Source organism: Hypomesus transpacificus, unplaced genomic scaffold (genome assembly GCF_021917145.1).
Source record: "Hypomesus transpacificus isolate Combined female unplaced genomic scaffold, fHypTra1 scaffold_51, whole genome shotgun sequence".
Classification (NCBI taxonomy): Eukaryota; Metazoa; Chordata; class Actinopteri; order Osmeriformes; family Osmeridae; genus Hypomesus; species Hypomesus transpacificus.
The window spans coordinates 503,901-526,826 of record NW_025814024.1 but is presented as its reverse complement, the minus strand read 5'-3'; the positions used below and the strand labels follow the sequence as shown (position 1 = coordinate 526,826).

The window sequence follows — 22,926 nt, the reverse complement described above, 5'->3', positions numbered from 1 at the left end:
TTTCCCTTAATCGACGTTGATGGAACACCCCCCTGACTACATTTATGAATGTTTATTCTTTTTATCAACAATTGTCTCTCATTAATTTGTGTCATCTAGGTATACTGTATGCTTTGTAATTCTCATTGTTTGTTTAAATACTACATTTTATAACTTTTTTACGTATACACCAAGATTTCACAAAAGGTTTGGTCATGGAAATTTGGTTTAAAGTCATTGAAAAGGCATGGAAATCCATTGGTCAAAATGTGTATGAACCCTGTCCAATTATGTCCCGATTTTACAAGTCTAAAGAAGAGAACCCATCATGTTGCCAAACAAGACACTCAACAAACTTACCCGAGACCCCCTGTCTCTGCCAGTCTGTTCCTGCCTACCTGCAGCACTATTGTCTGTTTGTCATCTGCAGGGCTCTACAGTGCGAGCATTTCACTCGCATTTGCGCCTAAAAATAGGTATGCGCGAACTTGAAAAATAATTTACGAGCACAGTGCGCGAGTGACGGGCTGTTGTCAATACACGGAACAACAGCGCGATGAAATGAAGCATACCATTGATTTCACATGGAAAGCAAGTGACAGAGTCGCAACTGCAAGATGTGAACATAGTATAATGATGCGCGAGCGACGATTCGCAACCAATGGGCCAGAGCCATATAAAAACGACAGTCTCTGATCTCGCCGACACGTGATCACTTGGTTCAAGTAGTTCGCAAAAAAACTACTGCTGGCAACCTGTTTGGATGGTTTTCAACGAGACAGACAGTAGCAGTATCTCGATTTACTGACATTTTCGGTATAATAACACTATTATCAATTGGTTACTGGTGTGTTGTATTATGTATATGTCTGATACTTAATTAACATTTATGTATTACATTAACGTATAACACTAGGCAGCAATATTGTCAAGCAGAGCTAGAAATGGCTATGCTAGCTACCATACTAGTTTGTAGCTCACACCAGCTCAATTTAAGACAAGAAAGTAGTTTGGTACATAGAACAGAATATACAAGGCAACCAATATTTTTTTTTATTACGCAATATGTCCAGTGAGAGGGCCAAGTTTGTTTTCAGTGAGTGGACTTGAAATGCCTGCCGAGCGTCGACAGCTAGCTGGACGATAGGGGACCCCTTAATCTGCAATTCATTGTTGCTAATCAGATGTGCATTTAGAATCTAACAAGCTATATCTTACAATAAACTTGAAGTAAAGCTGGCTATATAACATTTGGGTGACCAGACGTCCTCTTTTACCCAGACATGTCCTCTTTTCTAAACAAAAAAAAATGCGTCCGGCAGGGATTCAAAAATTGTCTGGGATTTTGCCTCGTCGGATATTGGTGTTTCTCTGGGTCTTTCACAAACTATTACGCCATTCATGTTCAGTGTTACCAAGCAAGTTAGCTGGTAAATTGATCAAGTTACTGCATAATTGTAAAACTGTTTTCAAAATCAGCTAACTTGATTTGTAACACTGAACATGAATGGGGTTGAACGTTGCAAAATACAATGTTTGGGACTATAGAACAATTATCACTCAACTGTCAAGCAGGCTCAACTGCGCATGTCGGTTGCTAAAGACGAACTTCTCCCTGGTCTATTACACTTGAGTGTCGATCAGGTCATCATATATCTCTGGCCACTGGATTGCAGGGCTTGATATTAACTTTTTTGAGGCTCTTGGCCTTTGGACAAATACATTTACGTTTCACTTGTCGATGCACAAAAGCACTTGACCCCGATACCCTTCAATAGCCTGACCAAGTGATCGGGCAAAACTAGCCTGGCTAACGGAGGTCACTTTCTCAGGCAAATGCCGAATGAAACAGGCTTGGTTAAAGAAATCTGAGATTCTGGCTATCTTCATCAGGCTCGTATCTACATTAGGCAATCCTCCCTGACGTTTCTGCCTATAATGGAGTGAAATACAACATTGTGCACACTGCCAGTGAGCGAGTCTGACTGAGGCTAACGTCAAAACAGTGTAACGGGGACGCAGTCTCACTCAGATTGCCAGTGTAAACAAATCAGAAAAATTATCGGACCAGGGGGGTATTCCAGAAAGCAGGTTATGCAACATAACTGGGTAAATTAACCCAACAGCTGATTCACAATGTTGCAGAAACCTATTGGCAATGTTGCTACAATGCTGGGTGTCAGCTGGGGAGTTAACTTACCTGGGTATGTTGCATAACCTGCTTTCTGGAATACCCCTCAGCTGACTAAAAGCAGAATTAGCATATCTCTTGAAAGCTGCCCTGCTCGACTTTTTAGATGTAAAATTGACTGTAAAACTGTACAATTATGAACTTTGTGACATGAAGTGAAGACATGGTTGCCGCTCGACTATGCGGTCTGTACCGGGCGAATTCTCACTCAAATTTCAAGACTTTTGTGATGGGTAATCGCTTTCTCTCTTAAAGGCTGACCTCCTCGACCTTTTTGGTCTTTTTAAATCTAACTATTTGTATTATCCGTGTGGTCCTTTTGCCATTTTAAAATGCTATCCTTTCCCGGTTTTCTGCAACCACGTTGCGCGCGCATCCCGAATGTTTACAAAGAAATAATTGGTCTATAGGTCACCAGACATCCCAACCTGCAGAGACTCATTTCCGGGAGGTGGCTCCTGCTGGATTTTACTGGTGGATTTTACTGGTGGATTTTACTGGGGTACAGCAGATTGATACTGGGCACGTGCCCCTGTAAAAAGGGTCTAACAACGCCCCTGTGTTAAGTTATGTTTAATAAACGAAAAAAATACTAAATAACACTGTGCTCCTAAATGTCTTTGTGTGCTCCTACATTTTTTCATTTAGGAGCACATGTACTCCTTGGTGGAAACATTAGCGTAGAGCCTGATCTGGTGCCTCCTCTGCCTAATGGCATCATTATAAAACATTTAATTAGCACATTTCACATAATTATGCTGGCCGCACACACAATGTGCAGGTTATTTACAGTAGGAGATGGGCTTCTATTATTATTACCATTCTTCTAGAATAGGCTTCGATCTACCAGGTAGCTAGACAGTTAGAAAAGGTGAAACGGATTGCATTGACAAGGATTGACAGCTGTCTGAGTTCACACTTTACACAACGCAAACTGCAACCTTTTGTCATTAATATAATTCATGTTTTGGTTTTATATTGGCTGGCTTCCCAGAATAGCTGAATTTGCAGAGCTAGCGAGCCCCAATTCTGTTTGTGTGGTATTTATCTTTGCTATCGCCAGTTCACTCCAGATCGGCACACAGGTGCTTCAAAGTCCCGAGAGACGATTTAGCAACGAGACCATTTAAGATAATTATGACAATGGTAGAATATAGTATAGTTCAGTTCAGTATCGCTAACCATGGCAAATGGATTTCGAAGAACTAGTTTACAATATCCGTGCTGATATTGGATTAAATTGACGATACCAAAGTTTCCATCTTTTGACGACGCCAAATGGAATAGGTGCTAGCTAATGTTTGCTCCATTGTTTGTTTGCTAGCTATGCAAATGCAGCTATTTTAGTGTGTGTGAACCCTGCCAACATAGTGAAATCGCTATGGTGCGATTAACTGGATTAATTTAGTGAAAGGCCAACCTGCATTTCAGATAGTAGACACTCAAGTCACCTTGTCAGATAAGGAACACAAGTACTGCATTGCTAGCTTCTCCCTGACTTTAATTCAAACAGCTGGTGATGTTACTTAGCTAGCTAGCTAACATAGTGACCAATGCAGGGAAAATTGTGAAAGTTCTGAATGTTTTATTGTATTGAGTGGTAGAAATAAATTGTCAAACCAATCCTTTCTTACAACTACTTACTGTACATCAGCCACCAACGACACAAACAGATACTGTCCGATTTTCACACATGCACCTGCATCACTGCTGAGGGCTGGGGCTGTGGATCAAACCATTGTGGGACCAAAGGCGGGGTTTGCAATCTTTGGATATTATTAATGTTATTAAAATGTTATATTTATGTTTACAGTGATTTAATGGGGGGGACAAATCATTTTTTTCCCAGGATTGGGGGGGGTCGTGTGTCCCCCCCGGGATTTCCGGCCATGCATTCAACAATTTCTCAGATTTGTGTACTAAACATTGTCAAGAGTCTTCATATTAACTTGTGATTGAATCAGAATATCGGTTAATGAAAAGTGGATGTGTAAAGTAATATTTTACCGTTAGCCCAAACTTATATGTCCCTTTAATTCAATACTTGAATTAAAATGAGATATGAAGTTGCCTTTGCACATGGTAACATTTTGTAGTGTCTTCCACGTGTGTGGAACAGATCAAGTCCCTAGGTCAATGTGGCACTTATTTATGGACACTCATGTTTGTCCCTCATGAGCAGTAAGGCATATGTACTAAATTTCAGAATTTTGGGACTTTGAAAATTGACATTTCTCCTACCGGAGAAACCCTAATAAACCCAAAAACAATAGGAGGAACCCTAATGATAATAAGAAGAAAAGGTACAAACACATAAGGTGGCTTCGCAGCTTAGCTGCTCGGCCCCCAATGAAGGTCTAACTAGCATCAACAACAAAAACGTTTTGTTTGTGTAGTGTCTGTTACCCCCTTTCCACCAAAGTGAACCGGGAGCTAGTTCGGAGCTGGTTCAAGAACGGAGCTTACTAAGAGCCGGTTTGCTTTTCCACGGGCGAGAGCCACCACAGAGCCACGTCATTACGTCACTGTATACGTCTCATATTTCCCAGCAACGCTAGCGCGGTAGCGCCAAACACAACATCAACAATGGCGGACGTTTCTCATGGTTTTGCGAACCTACATCGGCATCCAAACACGGCGCATCCGACGTGTTTGTTCAACTCGCCATTTATATAGACCAATTATCACCCTACGTCACACAACTGTCAAGCAGTCTCAACTGCGCATGTCGGTTGTAAAAGAGGAACTTCTCCCCGGTCTATTACACTTGGAGTGTCGATCAGGTCATCATATATCTCTGGCCACTGGATTGCAGGGCTTGATATTAACTTTTTGAGGCTCTTGGCCTTTAAAAAAATACATTTACGTTTCACTTGTCTATGCACAAAATTCACTTGACCCCGATACCCTTAAATAGCCTGAACAAGTGATCGGCCAAAACTAGCCTGGCTAACGGAGGTCGCTTTCTCAGGCAAATGACGAATTAAACAGGCTTGGTTAAAGAAATCCGAGATGTTGGCTATCTTCATCAGGCTCGTATCTACATTAGGCAGTCCTCCCTGACATTTCTGGTGTAAAATTTAGTGAATCACAACATTGTGCACACTGCCAGTGAGCGAGTCTGACTGAGGCTAACGTCAAAACAGTGTAACGGGGACGCAGTCTCACTCAGATTGCCAGTTTGAACAAATCAGAAAAACTATCGGACCAGCTGGCTAAAAGCAGAATTCCCATATCTTTTGAAAGCTGTCCTTCTCGACTTTTAAAATGTAAAATTGACTGTAAAATTATTAACTTTGTGACATGACGAAGACATGGTTGCCGCTCGACTATGCGGTCTGTACCGGGCGACATTCTCACTCAAATTTCAAGACTTTCATGACCCAAATCAAAATTATAATGCGACAGATCAATGGGTAATCGCTTTCTCTTTTAAAGGCTGTCCTCCTCGACCTTTTTGGTCTTTTTAAATCTAACTATTTGTATTATCCGTGTGGTCCTTTTGCCATTAAAAATGCTATCCTTTCCCGGTTTTCTGCAGCCACCAAGTCGGAGCAAATTTACAAATGAGCAGTTTCATCAATAAAATAAGCACATTTTCAGCAACTACACTGCCGCCTTCTCGATACATTTTCATTCAGATTCTGATTTACAAGTACCGTTTAGCTGAAATATGAATTGTAGAAACTTAGAGCAATGGCGGCCAAAGCATTTCGTTGGTCACGGTAACCCCGCCCCAAGCGGTTCTTTGTTGGTTCGTTAACTAGACCAGCTCCGAAGTGGTGCTCGTTGCGAACCACATACGAACTACGTACAAACCACTTTTCCGGTTCCCAGTCTGTCGAAAGAGGAAGAACTGGTTCGCGATTAGGCACCGGCTCCGAACCGGCACCCAAAATGCGTTGGTGAAAAGGGGTATGTGTAGGTCATTAGAGTTTTATTCTAAGCTGCCATTGGATACAATTGTATGCTGTTCTGTTGAGCATGGTTTCAATTTTCCCTGTTCTAATATGCATGCCTATGGTAACCATGCTTCTCTCCTCCCAAATTCTCCTCCCTGTAGAAAGACTTCTCACGTCGGGAGGTGTTGCAACAGGGGGACGTGGAGTGCTGGCTGGGCTTCATCACCTTCCTTTGCGAGGTGTTCGGAACCATGAGAAGCAGCGCTGGGGAGCCCTACAGGGTGCTGGTCTGCCCAATCTACACCTGCCTCAGAGAGGTCAGTCCAGATGTTCTACTCTGTTTTTTAATTGTCTATGAGATTGATTATACTAATATCTTCAATGGCCATTTATTTTACTTCATTTAAAATGTATAGCCTAGATATTGGCAAACGGTAATACCAAATGTATAGTGTTTTTAGAAAAATTAAAACAATATGGTTTGGAATGATATTTGAATTTTCTAGTGTTAAATGTCGAAAATACAGCATCTTACAAGTACTTGCACCTGGCGCCTCTGGTACAGCCGCATCTTCGGGATGCAAACTCTCTCCGTCTTTTGACGGCGTAAACATGTATTCTTCTACATTGTGCAGCATTTGCTTGCATTGCCCGTTGTTTTTCTCCTATTCTTTTCCTTTCCATTTGTTTGCCAAAGAAACAACGATGTTAGTTAAAATAGCTCCAACGAATTGGCTGTACTCTGAAAACTATTGTCTTTTGACCAATCGTGATCTGTAAAATGGACGGACAAGTGCACCGTTCAAGATTTTGGATCGCTCCAGTTAAATAGTTGAATGGTATTAAGGCCGTCCTCAAAGTGAGCGTAAACTATTAAGATTTTTTTTCTTGAATAGTGCCGTGGCCGTATCGGCTGTTTGTTTGACCGGCCGTTCGGGAAATCTCCCGAGTCTCGCGATGGCCAGTCTGACCCTGATCCCCATTATAATCTTCAATCAACTACCAGCCTTTAAATTACTAGATTAGGGGTTTTCAACTGGTTTTGTCCCAGGGACCACCATTCTTCCTAGAAAGTAATCCGCTGCCACTGATGTGCCGGCGCCCGCGAGCGTGTGCCTACGTGTGTGTGTGTATGTGTGTGTGTGAGTGCATTTGGATAGAAGGAAGTTTTAACATTTGGTTTTCCATGTTGGTTTTTATTTAAAAACCTAGAACAAATTTAGATATATCTACTTAAAAACCGTGAATAATATACATAGAATCTGAAAAAATGTAAGTATGTGTAAGTGAGATTCTGAACACTAATAAAATATAATTAAATTAAAATGGTGGACTGATCAACATAGGTTTGTCGCGGACCGCCTGCATTGCCGCCGCAGACCACCAGGGGGCCGCAGACCCCCGGTTGAAAACACTTTACTAAATCATGGCTAGCCCTACTCTGAAATAGGTATTTCAAACAGGCATTATACAATGGCAAACAGGGTAGCTACAGTGCCCTCCAAAAGTATTGGAACAGTGAGGCGAATTCCTTTATTTTTGCTGTAGACTGAAAACATTTGGGCTTGACATCAAATAATGAACGTGAGACCAGAGATCAACGTTTCAGCTTTTATTTCCAGGTATTTACATCAGGATCTGATGCACAACTAAGAAAAGATCACATTTTGTTTGAATCCACCCATTTGTCATGTGATCAAAAGTATTGGAACAGATATACTTAAAACATATTTAAGTGAAAAAGACTTAATATTTAGTTGCAAATCCTTTGCTTTCAATAACTGCAGCAAGTCTGTGACCCATTGACGTCACCAAACTTTTGCATTCTTCCTTTTTGATGCTTTCCCAGGCTTTCACTGCAGCCTCTTTCAGTTGTTGTTTGTTTTGTGGGGTTCCTCCCTTCAGTCTCCTCTTAAGCAGGTAAAATGCATGCTCTATAGGGTTTAAGTCTGGAGATTGACTTGGCCAGTCTAATACCTTCCATTTCTTGCCCCTGATGAACTCCTTTGTTGTTTTGGCAGTGTGTTTTGGGTCGTTATCTTGCTGCATGATGAAGGCTCTGCCAATCAGTTTGGTTGCATCTTTCCTTAAATTGGCAGACAAAATGTTTCTGTAGACTTCCGAGTTCATTTTGCTGCTGCCATCATGTGTTACATCCTCAATGAAGATTAATGAGCCCGTCCCAGAAGAAGCCATGCAAGCCCAAGCCATGACATTACCTCCACCGTGTTTCACAGATGAGCTTGTGTGTTTGGGATCATGAGCAGTTCCTTTCTTTCTCCAAACTTTAGCCTTTCCATCACTTTGGTAAAAGTTAATCTTTGTCTCATCAGTCCATAAAACTTTGTCCCAGAATTTTTGAGGTTCATCTCTGTACTTTTTGGCAAATTCCAGCCTGGCCTTCCTATTCTTCTTGCTAATGAGTGGTTTGCATCTTCTGGTGTAGCCCTTGTACTTTTGTTCATGAAGTCTTCTGCGAACAGTAGATAGTGATACCTTCACTCCTGCCATCTGGAGGTTGTTGCTGATCTCACTAACAGTTGTTTTAGGGTCTTTCTTTACAGCTCTCACAATGTTTCTGTCATCAACTGCTGATGTTTTCCTTGGTCTACCTGTTCGACGTCTGTTACTTTATGCACCAGTAGTTTTCTTCTTCTTCAGGACATTCCAAATGGTTGTACTGGCTATGGCCAATGTTTCTGCAATGGCTCTGATTGATTTTTCATCTTCTCTAAGACTCACAATTGCTTGTTTTTCACCCAAAGACAGCGCTCTGGTTTTCATGTTGTTTTCACCTCTGAATACAGTCTGCATAGACAAAACCTATCTTACCCAATCTGAACCTGAGTGTAGACATTCAGTGGTATTTATTGATTGAATAATGTATGTAATAGGACACACCTGGGCAACAAAACACACCTGTCAGTCACATGTTCCAATACTTTTGCTCACGTGACAAATGGGTGGGTTCGAACAAAAAGGTGATATTTTCTAATTTGTGCATCAGATCCTGATGTAAATACCTGGAAATAAAAGCTGAAACGTTGATCTCTGGTTTCACATTCATCATTTGATGTCAAGCCCAAATGTTTTCAGTCTACAGCAAAAATAAAGGAATTGGCCTCACTGTTCCAATACTTTTGGAGGGCACTGTATCTGACTGCAGTGTGTTAATCTTTTGTAATGTTAATAGATTGATAAGCCATCTCCCATCTCGTGTTGTTAGTTGGTTAGTTGGTTGTTTAACAGTAGTGTTTGCGGGGTCCGACATGCCAATCAACCTGCTGTCTGCCAATCATGGGAATGCCCGGAATGTTCGGAAGCCAGGCATTTGGGTGGTTTGGCGAAGGGGCATGGAGGGGGGTTGGGCAGGGAGGATGGATCATTCGAAGTTAAGACCAGGTTTAGCATCTGTTCTTCGTGTTACGATCATTATTGTTTTGTGGGCTACCTTTCTTTTATGTAGCGTGGGCTAGGGCCTAACAGCTGTTTGGCTTACTAGTAGCCTTTCATGTGGTTAATAAACATAACTCGGGAACTTCATCTTATGCCTGGACGATTGTTCCTCTCTGACCTAGTCAGGTAATTACAATAGATTTCAAATGGCTAAAGGATACTGCTTTTGTTTTTAAAGTGTGCTATATAAATGAAAATGAAAAAAACTAAATTGAATCAGCATCACAGTATGACAACTGCACTGTTAGCTAGCCTACCAAGGTAAGTGCAAAAAAAAAAGAAGACATTTCTCTTATCTCAATCTGTTATGGAACCAAATTGCCAATATGCATATTTTTCTACGGTTCTGCGGCCCAGCAACTCAACTTTTATAAAATGTAGTTCAGGAAGCCTCAATCCCCAATGCTAAACCTTAAAACGATAACTGCAATATGATGCTCTTGTCTTTCGTCGCTGGCGCTGTATCAGACACTGGCATAGTGATTTGGACTGACTGGTGAAATGTGGAAATATCCTTGATTGGAAAAAATGCACTACCAGGTGTCAAAAGAAACGCTTCTTTTAACAAGATACATTTTATATCAATCAGCATCCAATTGCCAGGGATAGTGAATTACATTTTGGGGTGGCCAGTTCAATATCAGGGGGGTCCAGTGACACCCCGGCCACCCCTCTGGCTCTGCGACTGGTCAAGAGAAGGCGACTAAGAAAATCCAATGGCAAGTTCTGTAGATGAGAATAGGGCTGCTACAAACGATTTTTGGGTGTGCTTTGCCTTCAGTAAGGCCCCAAGCCAGCCCAAGCCAGCTCGGCGCCCCAAGCAATTGCTTGTTTTGCTTGCCTTGTCGCGACGGGCCTGTGCGTGTGTCGTAATTTCTTACCGGTACGGCGTACCGGCCAGTACCAGCTTACTTTCACCACTGGTGTCTACACAGCCAGTCTTGTTTTATACGCCTCTGTACGATTAAAGAGACGTTAACAAAAAATATATACTTGGCTCACAGAGTCAAATGGCTGAGCGGTTAGGAAGTCGGGCTATTAATCAGAAGGTTGTTGGTTCGATTCCTGGCCATGCCAAATTATGTTGTGTCCTTGGGCAAGGCACTTCACCTTACTTGCCTCGGGGAAATGTCCCTGTACTTACTCTTGATAAGAGTGTCTGCTAAATGACTAAATGTAAATGTCGCAGGGTTGCTGAGGTTGTCGGTGTCCCTGGTGTGTTAAATTCATTCTTTTCACATTAGCTACCTACGTAGCTCTAACTTTTGTCTGTGCTAGCTAGCTGCATACTACAGTAGTCTAGCTAGTCTAGTTCACTCGGCACACGATTGACATTCAACGTTGAAATGCTAGTTGGAAATCACTCCCTAGCCATACAGTAAATGTGTAGTGGCCCTAACCTAGCGAATGTTACTGGAAACATTTATGAAGTGCTGTACGATAGCCTAGTTGACAAGATCATGCAACATCTAGTCAGCTTATCTGATTCTTGCCGTGTAAAAGCTGTATTTTGATCGAGACAGGAGCACCTCACTTCCGGTGCGCCTAAGAGATGGCCGCGTCGACAAGAGCTCCGCAAAAACCCAGCTTTTTGTTTGTCATTTTGGTGTTCGTTACTTGTTTTGTTAATGTTATATTGTCGTTTATTCAGTACGACCGGCAGACACTTCTGGACATTAAGTTGTCACTTGGCAAGGATCATTTTACGAACTTTAATTCCACTTTTCGGAGTGCGAGCTCGGACTGCAGCTGGCCCTTTGTTGTTTCGCCGCTCTGTTTACCCGCAAGACGGAGAAAGAAGAAACGTGTCCGGCGTGCTGGAGTCCTTGTTCGAACTCGGAAACGGTGCTTCAAACCTGCTCTTCCAACTATCTTACTAGCTAACGTTCAGTCCATCGACAACAAAATGGATGAACTTAACGCTCGTATCAAATTCCAACGGGACATCAGGAACTGCTGTGTACTGGCGTTCGTCGAGACCTGGCTGTCTCCAGAGATCTCCATCGCAGCGGTTACCCCGTTGGGATTCACCATATACCGCCAGGACAGAACAGCTGATTCAGGGAAGTGCAGGGGCGGAGGGGTCTGTGTTATAGTTAACTCTCTCTGGGCTACGGATGTAGCGGTATTAGCATCTCACTGCTCTCCGGTCCTTGAGCTGCTAACTGTAAAAATCTGACCCTTCTATCTACCTCGGGAATTCACTGCGGTCGTCATGAGTGCAGTCTACAGCCCCCCCCCCCAGGTAGACAAGGCCGCTGCTTTGGATGAACTGTATGGGATTATCAATGGTCTGGAAAATGTGCACCCAGAGGCAGCCTTCATTGTTGTTGGTGATTTCAACAGAGCTAACATGAAGAAAGTCCTGCCCAAATACTATCAGCACATTGACTTCTTCACACGTGGAGACCAGATCCTTGACCATTGTTATACAACATTCAAGGGCAGTTACAAACCCCTCCCCCGCCCTGCTTTTGGGAAGGCTGATCACACCTCCATTCTTCTCCTCCCCGCATATGAACAAAAGCTCAAACAGGTCAGACCGGTTGAGAGGTCAGTTCACCTATGGAGTGACGAGTGTGTGGCGACCCTCCAGGACTGCTTTGACACCACTGACTGGCTGATGTTCAGGGACGCAGCAGATGGGGACATTAACGAATACTCAGACACTGTCTCCAGCTACATCTAGCACTGCATTGATGACGTTGTCCCCAAGAAGGTTGTCCGGTCTTTCCCAAATCAGAAGCCCTGGGTTGACGCCGCGGTCCGGGCTAAGCTGAGAGCCCGTACTGTCGCCTTTAATTCTGGGGACCCTGATGAGTACAGGAAGGCCAGATACGACCTTCTGAAGGCCATCAAAGCAGCGAAAAAGGCTTACAGGACCAAGGTGGAGTCCAGTTACCATGGCTCTGACCTCAGGCGCATGTGGAGTGGACTTAAAGCCATTACAGACTACAAAGGGAGAGGCTACAATGAGACCCAGTCCTCTGTCCTACTGTCAGACGAGCTGAACTCCTTCTACGCTCGCTTTGAGAGGGACAGTGACCCCCCTGCAGTGGAGCTACCTGAAGGCCAAGCCAGTGGTGTGCCTACACTAACTGTAGCCGAGGTGAAGCTATGCTTTAAGAAGATCAACCCTCGCAAGGCACCTGGCCCAGACGGCATATCAGGTAGGGCCCTTAGGGGCTGCGCTGACCAGCTGGCAGGGGTCTTCATTGACATCTTCAACCTCTCCCTTAACCTGTCTGTACTCCCCACCTGCTTCAAGAGGACCACCATCATCCCTGTGCCCAAGAACACCAAGGTCACATGTCTGAACGACTATCACCCAACAGCACTGACCTCTGTCATCATGAAGTGCTTCAGGCGGCTAGTCAAATCATTCATCTGCTCCTCGCTGCCCCCCACACTGGACCCTATGCAGTTTGCATACCGGTCCAACAGGTCTACGGACAATGCCATCGCTCTGACTATGCACACCGCTCTCTCCCACCTGGACAAGGGAAATACATATGTGAGGATGCTGTTCATTGACTACAGCTCTGCATTCAACACCATCATCCCCTTCAGACTGGTCTCCAAGCTTCTGGACCTGGGACTAAGCACCTCCCTCTGCAAGTGGATCTTCCACTTCCTGACGGGGAGGCCACAGGTGGTGAGAATCGGTGACCGCACCTCATCTGTACTGATCACCAACACAGGCACCCCCCAGGGCTGTGTGCTCAGCCCTCTCCTGTTCTCCTTGTTCACCCACGACTGTGCGGCAACGCACAGCTCCAACCTCCTCGTTAGGTTTGCTGACGACACAACCATCGTGGGCCTCATCTCAGTGACGAGTCAGCCTATAGAGAGGAGGTTGACACCCTGACATTATGGTGTCAGGACGACAACCTCTCTCTTAACATCAGCAAGACCAAGGAGATGATTGTGGACTATAGGAGGCGGCAGGAGGAGGAGCATGCACCCCTACTCATCAATGGATCGGAAGTGGAGAAGGTCAGCTGCTTCAAGTTCCTCGGGGTGAACATCAGCATTGACCTCACCTGGTCTGTTCACACGGACAAGGTGGTCAAAGCGGCCCGTAAGCGCCTCTTCTTCCTGAGGAGACTGAAGAAGTTTGGTATGGACTCAGTCATCCTCACCAACTTTTACAGATGCACTATAGAGAGCATTCTGACTGGTTGTATCACAGTGTGGTATGGGAGCTGCACAGACCGGGACCGCAAGGCCTTACGAAGTGTGGTCCGTTCTGCTGAGTTTATCATCGGCAGGAAGCTCCCAGCCCTACAGGACACCTACCACACACGTTGCCTAAGGAAAGCCAGCAGGATTCTAAGAGACTGTTCCCACCCATCCTTCAGTCTCTTTACCCCGTTGCCTTCTGGCAGGCGTTACCGCAGCATCCGGTCACGCACACGCAGACTGGACAACAGTTTCTACCCAAGGGTCATCAGGCTTCTCAATGGACACTGATATGGACATTGTTTTACTGCACACTAGTCACTTATACAATGTCACTTTCAGCTACTGGTTGCCCTTTCAGTAACATTGCACTACTGTACCTCACTGTACCTCGCCACCAGGCTCCTGTTTGGTCATTGACATAGTCACTGATCTGCAAATTTGCACTATTGCACTGTACTCCCTCCTCCCTCCTCCCTCCTTTCAGTCACCACTGCCCTCCAGTCTGCCAGAGCGGCTTCCAGGTCATCCGTCATCATTCTGCTGGACCTTTCTGCGGCGTTTGATACGGTTAACCACCAGATCCTGCTCTCCAGACTTTCTGAGATGGGCATCACTGGCACTGCACTCCAGTGGATCTCATCCTACCTGTCGGGAAGATCCTACCAGGTCTCCTGGGGAGGCAAACTGTCAGGCCCACGCCAGCTCTCCACTGGTGTCCCACAGGGCTCCGTCCTTGGTCCCCTCCTCTTCTCTCTGTACACCACCTCACTTGGACCAATCATTACCTCCCATGGCTTCTCCTACCACTGCTACGCTGACGACACGCAGCTGTACCTGTCATTCCCTCCGACCGATCCGGGGATCTCAGCCAGGATTGAGGCTTGCCTCGCAGACATCTCCGCCTGGATGACTGAGCACCATCTCCAGCTGAACCTTGCCAAAACGGAACTTCTCATCATCCCGGCCAAACCCTCCATCTCCCATGACTTCTCAATCACCCTGGGATCTGCGACGGTGACCCCCTCATCCTCTGCCAGGAACCTTGGGGTTACCATGGATGACGAGCTCTCCCTCACGGCCCACATTGCTGCGGTCTCCCGGTCGTGTAGATTCACCCTCTACAACATCCGGAAGATCAGGAGATACCTGTCTGAGCACTCCACACAGCTGCTTGTCCAAGCACTTGTCCTCTCCAAGTTGGACTACTGCAACTCGCTGCTCGCCGGTCTCCCATCATGCGCAACCCGCCCTCTTCAGAGAATTCAGAATGCAGCGGCCCGTCTGGTCTACAATCTACCCAGACGCTCCCACGTTACCCCGCTCCTCATCTCCCTCCACTGGCTACCCATAACGGCCCGCATCAGATTCAAGACCCTGGTACTGACCTTCCGAGCAGTGAACGGGACTGCGCCTGACTACATCAAGTCTCTCCTGCAGCCTTACACCCCCACCCGCCACCTACGGTCTTCTTCAGACAACCGCCTGGTGGTCCCACCTCTCAAGACCGCCCGGTCCCAGCACAAGCTCTTCTCCTGCCTGGCACCCCAGTGGTGGAATCAACTCCCCACCTCCATCAGAGACACGGACTGTCTCTCCACCTTCAAGAGAAGGCTCAAGACGCACTTGTTCCGGGAGTACAATGGTACTTAGGAATGGTTTGCTGAATCCAACGCTAGTTCCCTCAAGGTTCACAATGACTCTTGCCTAGACTGTTGCTCTTGTTGGTTAGTGGTAGCTGATTTAAACTGTTGTATTCTTCTTTTTTAGTTAATCCTATTTTTATTGCTTTCCTACAGGTACACCTGCACTTAGAGATTAATGTTGTGTAATTTTAACTTGTTTAACTACATGCTCTTATGGTTTCTTCCCTTTAGCACTATTTTTTGGTTGTTCACAATATGTACTTCTTGTTTTTTGACTACCCGCAATGCTGTGGGGCTATCTTGTTGTTATTATCAGTGACCTATGCACTTTGTGAAGCTCTCTCTTGGAAGTCGCTTTGGATAAAAGCGTCTGCTAAATGAATAAATGTAAATGTAATGTACTCCACAAAAGTTAGAATAGGTTATAGGGTTGAAACAGGTTTTTTGTGCATTAGGGTTAGTATAGCGTACTATTTATTGTTATCTGTAATTTAGGAAGTTTTAGTGTTAGGGTTAGTATAGTGTACTATTTATTGCTATCTGTATATTTTGGAAGTTTCACTTATTTAAGCTCAGCATAGATGTAAATTATGTTCCGTATACTTATATGTAGGTTATGCCAGGTGCTTGCGTTTTCTTGTCTTAAGAATTTCAGTGCTCAGTCTAACCTTGTGTTGCTCTGTGTACCGGACAAATAAAAGACTTGAACTTGAATTTGAACTTTCTCTCACAAAAATATCGATTTGCTTTTTACGGCACTCGTCACACACAAAAATGGATGCAAAAAAGCTACAATTCCAGTCTGCGCAGAAAACGCGTAATCATTTTTTTGTTATGAAGACAATTTAAGATTACTGTTCCTTGTTTAGATTATACTTGCTCTGCTCATCAGCTCTGCCAACTTCGAAAGAGCCTTCAGTGCCCAAAAGAGAATAAAATCAGATGTCCGCAGCAGTCTTACATCCTCACGCCTTTCAGACCTGTTCTTCATTTTAACAAAAGGCCCAGAGCTTCAGCATTATGATCCATCATCAGCTGTGGAGAGGTGGCAGAAGTCAAATGGCAAGAGAAAGCCATTTGTAAAAAAATTGTAGATTAAATCCATATGCAACATAATGAATAATTCAGACAGATAATGTACTTTTTTTTCAGTTGCATTGTTCATGCATTTCATGTTCAAAGTCTGGCATGTAAAATAAAAAATGTCCTAGATAATGGTGACTCAAGCTTCATTGTGTCCGTTGAGGGTTGAGGTATAGAGGGTATAGGCTAAATAGTGTTTGAAATAAGTGGTATTGTTTTGAAATTGTAGAATGCCAGCCAGGTCTGGCAATTCACCCCAACTGTGAGGAACCCCGAGCAACTAAATGTTCACTGTTCTGCTTCTGGCCCCTGCTTATTTCACCACAGTAAGCAAGTACATTTGTTTTACATACATTATTGGTCTTAATGTACTCCTATTTAACAAATTAGCAAAAAATTATAAAAAGTCTTCCTAAAACTAATTATGACGGGTGCTTACAAAGCATGTATCAATCCATTTTAAACTTTTACATTTAGTCTTATCCAGAGCGACTTACAGTAAGTACAGGGACATTCCCCCCGAGGCAAGTAGGGTGAAGTGCCTTGCCCAAGGACACATCGTAATTTTGACACGGCCGGGCATCGAACTGGCAACCTTCAGATTACTAGCCCGACTCCCTAACCGCTCAGCCACCTGACTCCCTGACTCATTTAGCGGCTCAGACCTAACATTCTTTAGTCCCTCTCTAGCTTGTATATTTCTGTGTCTTTGTATGTTCACCACGGTCAAATAAAATGTGTTCCAATGTTATGTACTGCCCATCTATCCTGTTTCTCTCTGAAAGTTTTTGTCACAAAAAGGAAGTTAGAAACTCCTGAAATGCAGTTTCAGCTCTATTTGAAGCGACAGAGCCATGGATCTCACAAGCTGCGTGAGGCCCGTGGGATGCTTTTAAAATGTATCGCGGCTCGTCTGGTGTGAACTGCACCATTGACTAGAGTGGCCGCAATCAGCTCCAACAGTTGTGTCGCAGCCGTAACATGCCACAGATATGTCCGGTGTGAATAGGGGGTGACTCGCCGCAGACGCGTCTGGGGGTAGCAGCACTCATATTAGGTTCGCTAGCTTGCTCTGTTAGCCTCATTGCAAATCAAAGTTTCTCTCAGATTACATCAGATTGAAGCTTTAAACTTCTAAAATGTAAAAAAATAAAAAAACTAGAGCTGTCAAACGATTAAAATATTTAATCGCGATTAATCGCATTAATGTCATAGTTAACTCTTTGTATCTATTTTAAATGTCCCTTGATTTCTTTTTCATCCATTCTTTTTTCAAATTGTAATGCTCTTATCGACATGGAAAAGTGGTTCGGATTGCTTCGTGCAAATGTTTTTTTTTAATTGAAAACAACATTGCAATCGCCTGGCTTTGACGAGCAGGCGGAGAATTCGCATCAGCTGTGTGCTTGGCTGTGTGCCATCAAAATTATATTTTCGACTCCACGACGTGCTGCGATGATAGCTCATTCCCTCCGGCTCAGTTCACAACGACAGAACACACTGATCACTTTGGTCTTGTCAATGGAACCATTTGGCAACCTTTTAAAAGTAAACTTTCCATTCAGAATCTTATTGGCATCCATTTCGGCGTCTGGCGCTGGCAATCAACTCAAAACATAACGTTAGCCTACTACCAGAGAATGTCTAATATCCGTAAACGGGCTCTGCTACGACTATTTAGCCGGCTCGCAAGCCCAAACAAGTGGGTGTGGCGTGCCTGTTGTTTTGTTTCCGGTCTAGCTAGATCCGGTGTGGTATTGTAGTTTTTCTAACGTCAGTGGTTGTTGCAACAGAATGTGAAAAAAAACTACAAAGTTTGCTAGGTCAAAAAGAGCGTTAATCGCGCGATAAAAAAATTTACGCCGTTAATTTGGGTTTGCGTTAACGCCGTTAATAACGCGTTAAACTGACAGCACTAAAAAAACATTTATTTGTCTCCCCAAAATGTCTCATTGCCCCCACTACTGAAGTTGGCTAGAACTGGGCCTGCTTGGAAGTGAAATATTTATTGTTTTGCTTAGCTCATGTTTTATGCACATTCTTACAGAAAACCCTGCCTACGTTATGTCTTTACATACATGCAAAACAAATGTCCAGGGACACACACAGACCTATCTCAAAATGTCAGCGGATTGATAGGCGTACCTTTGGTGGATAATGTAGGGACTTCAATACATGTGTTATTCAGTTAAATTGTGCTGTTTTATCTATTTCACCCCTAAAAATTGAGAGACTTGGAAGCTGTATTCTAAGGTTCTTGCTCACTGTGGTTCACTAGTCTGTGGTTCACTAGTCTGTGTTCTATCATTCCATTCCTCCATTCAAAAGAAAACCCATTCCTTGAAAAAAATCCTCTTCTTGTTTTCTTCTCCCACAGCTACTGGAGTCCACAGACGTCAAGGAGGATGCTGTTCTCTGCTGTTCCATGGAGGTACATAATGAACCACCGATGTCCACTATTACTACCTTCTACAACTTACCCATGCACACTACACATTACACATCATTCACATTGAGTGATTTCCCCTCTGAGACACGCTTTAGTCACTGCTTGCGGTGCAAGCCGTGGATTGTTTATGGTAGGATGGGGATGAGGAGATGGTGGGTGCAAGTTCTCCATGTGGCATTTGGGCCTTGATGGTACCAGGAAAGCTGCTCCTCTTTGGCCTTGGACGGTGAAGCATTCTTCAGACTGATCAATAATAGAGAAGAACATCTGAGGTTGTATAGAAGAGAAGAGATCAGATGATGGAGATGACAGGAAAGAAAGAGAGACATAGGGAGGAGAGAGAGGGCATGGGAGTTTCACTTTGGCAAATTGCGCATACACACACCACCAATCTGTCATACTCACATCTGTCTTTATCTCTTTCCTTTCTCTGTCTTTTTTCACTTTTTTTATTGCTCTCCTTTCTCTCTTCCTACTTTCTTCCCTCCCTCTTTTGTGCTCTATCTCTCTGACACACACTCATACACACACACACACACTGCCAGGTCTATTGCCAGAGGGACGGTGCCTCTGCTCTCTGTATCCACAGTGACAGGCCAGCAGACAGGACAAGCAGATGCACTGCCCTGCTTAATCTGAAAATGCAGTCACACACACACACACACACACACAGTCACATCCCCTGACAACCCACAACAGCCAGACTTTTCTATTGCCATTCTCCATTTTACGTATCTAACATGTCTGTGTACTGCAGCTGTTGAATGGTTGCTAAATACACTATGGAGAAGCTAGGCTCCAGCTAAAATGTATAATTTTGATTCAGATTGTAGTAAAGCGTGTAGTAAAGAATATGAAAGGCAGGCAGGCATACTGCCAGATAGGCAGGCAGACCACTGAAGGCTCCAGTGAGACTGCCCTGGGACTGAAGAATGAGACAGTCATCTGTTGGGGTTAATCCCACCTCTCCCCCACTGCTTTATGTTCACTGTCACCTCTCCTTGTCTGTCTCTCTCCTCCCTCTACTACTCCCACTATGTCATGCTCCCTCCTCCTCCCCATCATGCTATTGTTCCTCCGCCTCATCTGCTCCTCCCACTACCCTTCCACTTCTCTCCCACTACCCCTTCTACTCTTCCTCCTTCCGCTCCAACTTATCTCCTCCGCTGTAGCTGCAGAGTACAGGGCACCTCCTAGAGGAGCAGCTGCCAGAGATGATGACGGAGCTGCTGGCCACAGCCAGGGACAAGATGCTGTGCCCTTCGGAGTCCCAGCTCACTCGATCCCTCCTCATGGAGGTCATCGAGCTGCACGCCCACCACTGGAGCCCCCTGGAGGCCCTTACAACTCAATACTACAACAGGACCATCCAGAAGCTTACCACCACTGCCTAAGGCCTCTCAGCCTCGGTTTCCAGCCCTTTCCAAGTCCACAGACTCAATCCGTGTAACATCCCCTGACCACTACTATATCAATGCCACCATCTCAAGGTTTACCAAAACAACCAAGGACCCCGATCCAGCTTATACTCCATACCCTCTAACCCTCAAGCCCTATATCCTCAGAGAACTGTGCTGGTTTGACAAAGACATGAGACCCATGCATAGTTATGAAAAACACGTAAACACATAAATACAACACTAGAAACTGTGGCCATTAAGAAACAAGGAGGGCGAGAACAACGGCAAGGTCATGACAGGGAGAGGAGGGGTGAGGGGCTCGCCCTGTGTCTGGGGAAAAGAGAAGCGAGGTGGGGGGTGAAGAAGGGGGGGGAGGTTCTCTCGTGTTTGTGTGCCAACCTCTCACCCCTCTTTCTGTCCTGTCCTCCCCCCTCCTGTCCGTCTTTTGTGGGGGGGGGTGGGGGGGGCTGTATGGGGGGGGGAGTAGGAATAGGGTCCAGGTCATGAGGACAGGCTGCAAGGCTGGGCCCCAGGGCTCCAGCATGGCCTTCCTTTGTCCCCTCTGTAGGAGGTTCCTTTGTTGGGCTCAAACAACAGGCCTTCTGGGCTGTACTGGCTGGCTTTGGATCTGGCTGGTAGATGGCTGTCGGAGCCTTGGTGGGCGACACACTCCCGTCCTCTAGCCACAGACGATGGGAGGGCGAAACACACCCTCCTCCAGCCTCTAGTCTCAGCCCAGACACCCAAGCCAGCCCAATCCAGACTAGGCCACCAACAGAGGGGGTTGTGGGCCTCCAGAGTTAGTGGTGGGATGGGGTGGGGTAATCAAAACTGCTTCTTTTTTTGTCATTGTTTTTACGAGGGATTTAATTTCCTCTATCAGGCAGTGTTTACCATGCTATCTTGGTATTGATACATTATCACCTTTTTTTATTAATAATAATATTATTTGTATTGTTTGAAATTGTGTGTTTGAATGTGTGAATGAAATAGTTTAGGCTAGGCGTATTGCAAAGGTTTGATTTGTTTTGCACAGTTTTGAGGCAGATTGCTTTCAAAGTCATAAAAACTCAAATGGAATTTGGGACAGTGGTATGGAAAGATCAATAGTCAGAGGCAGAGGTGAGTATTGTTTTGCTCTAAAGAAATGGTTGAACTTTGTATAAGATATCTGTAAGATAGTGGTGGCCTTGTCAACTAAATTCTCAAGAATCATGTCTTTGTTTTAAAATGGTGTAGGAGGGCTTGCTGACTTTTTTACAAATATTATTTGGTATTACATTTTCTTGCAGTAAATTGCAGCTTCCACATGAAAATACATAAAAAAAGCATGACACACAAACAAACTATTTCTGTAATGTTCTGTCATTTTTGCGGAAGCATTTTATGCTTTGGAAGAAAACATGAATTAACCTGTGTATTTACAGACGAAAAAAAGACAAATATTTCACGATATTACTAAAGTAGTACTACATCATCAGTACTCTGGCTTATCTGCAGATGTGTGTATTATGATATGGACATACCAAGCCAATCATTTATCTTTTAATGGACTTAATGTAATCCAGTATTACATTATAAGCAAGTATTTTAAGACAATGGAGCGTGCTCAAGTAAAGGCATTGTGCAAAGCTAAAATGATAGCAAATTATTTGCTGAATAGGTAGGTTGGTTTGTGGTTGTATTAAGAGTCCTCACGCATTCTTAAGGCTACAGCTCATTTTGCTTGGGGCTAGTCAGTCATGCAAAACAGACACAACCCTCATTTACCATTGAACCACTGGGCAGTTTTAGATTGGTCTTGTCTTGCATCAAGAATACAAAATCCTTCAGGTGAGAACACTCCAGGGACTTGAGGGCTGTCCAACGAGTCATGCAGATTCACCGCCGAGCTCAGTCGTCCAAGTGTACGCCCGCCCGAGAGGTGATTTTATTTATTTTGTTTGTTTTTATTTGATTTCTGTCATTTCATTAATTTTTTATTTTAGGTTTATATTTCAATGGATTTAGTTTTAATCTTTGATGTTTTTTTTTTAAATGACTGAACTATTGTAATACCTACAGCTTGCATGGTTTAGGGTGTAAGTGTGGTATTACTTTAGTTTTAGATTATAAAGATGCTATTGGTCAATTCCATTATGCAAAGGAGCAAATTCATTGCAAAGAGGGTTGGCCCCTCATCTCTGACACTGAGGTGTCTTAAGTGTCTTTGACCCTATCGCGGTCATGTGACGCAACCGACGATTGAATGCAGTGCACCTTCCTTTGCATCTCATTGACATTAAAATGAGGCTCCAGCCTGAGTACAGATGAGCTATACATTTGTGAAAGTAGTCATCAATGAATTTGTTTTTTTAAGCAATTGAAAAATAAACTAACTGAAAAACTTCTTCTTTGTATTTTATCTTTTCTTGTCATGTTCAATGTTACAATGTTTTCACTTAAGGACATTTATTTTTGGCCAGCATTTGGCCATCATGATCATGATGATCGAGGAGTACAGGGGCCTGTTCCATAAAGGCCACTCAAATATGTTGGACTTAAAGGGGCGATTGACTGGGTTTTTGGGGCATTTCACACTGTTTCTTAAGGTCTCCGAATAGGGTATGTAACATTGGTTGGGTTGAAAATGGCCCGG

The 22,926-nt window shown here is 44.2% G+C and overlaps 1 protein-coding gene across 4 annotated transcripts in view; it reads left to right on the top strand.

Moving 5' to 3' along the window:
• Nucleotides 1-22,677, top strand: part of ctif (CBP80/20-dependent translation initiation factor) — a 152,706-nt gene extending 130,029 nt beyond the window's left edge. For 3 of the 4 annotated variants that reach the window (XM_047017237.1, XM_047017236.1, XM_047017235.1), the window contains 3 exons: nt 6,234-6,389; nt 18,817-18,870; nt 20,061-22,677. In XM_047017237.1, the coding sequence (XP_046873193.1) occupies nt 6,234-6,389; nt 18,817-18,870; nt 20,061-20,282 (432 nt within the window). In that variant the 3' untranslated portion in view covers nt 20,283-22,677. Of the gene's footprint in view, nt 1-6,233; nt 6,390-18,816; nt 18,871-19,433 lie in introns of all 4 variants that reach the window. The other variant, XM_047017238.1, reaches the window with a different exon arrangement.
• The last annotated feature ends 249 nt before the right edge of the window (nt 22,678-22,926 follow it).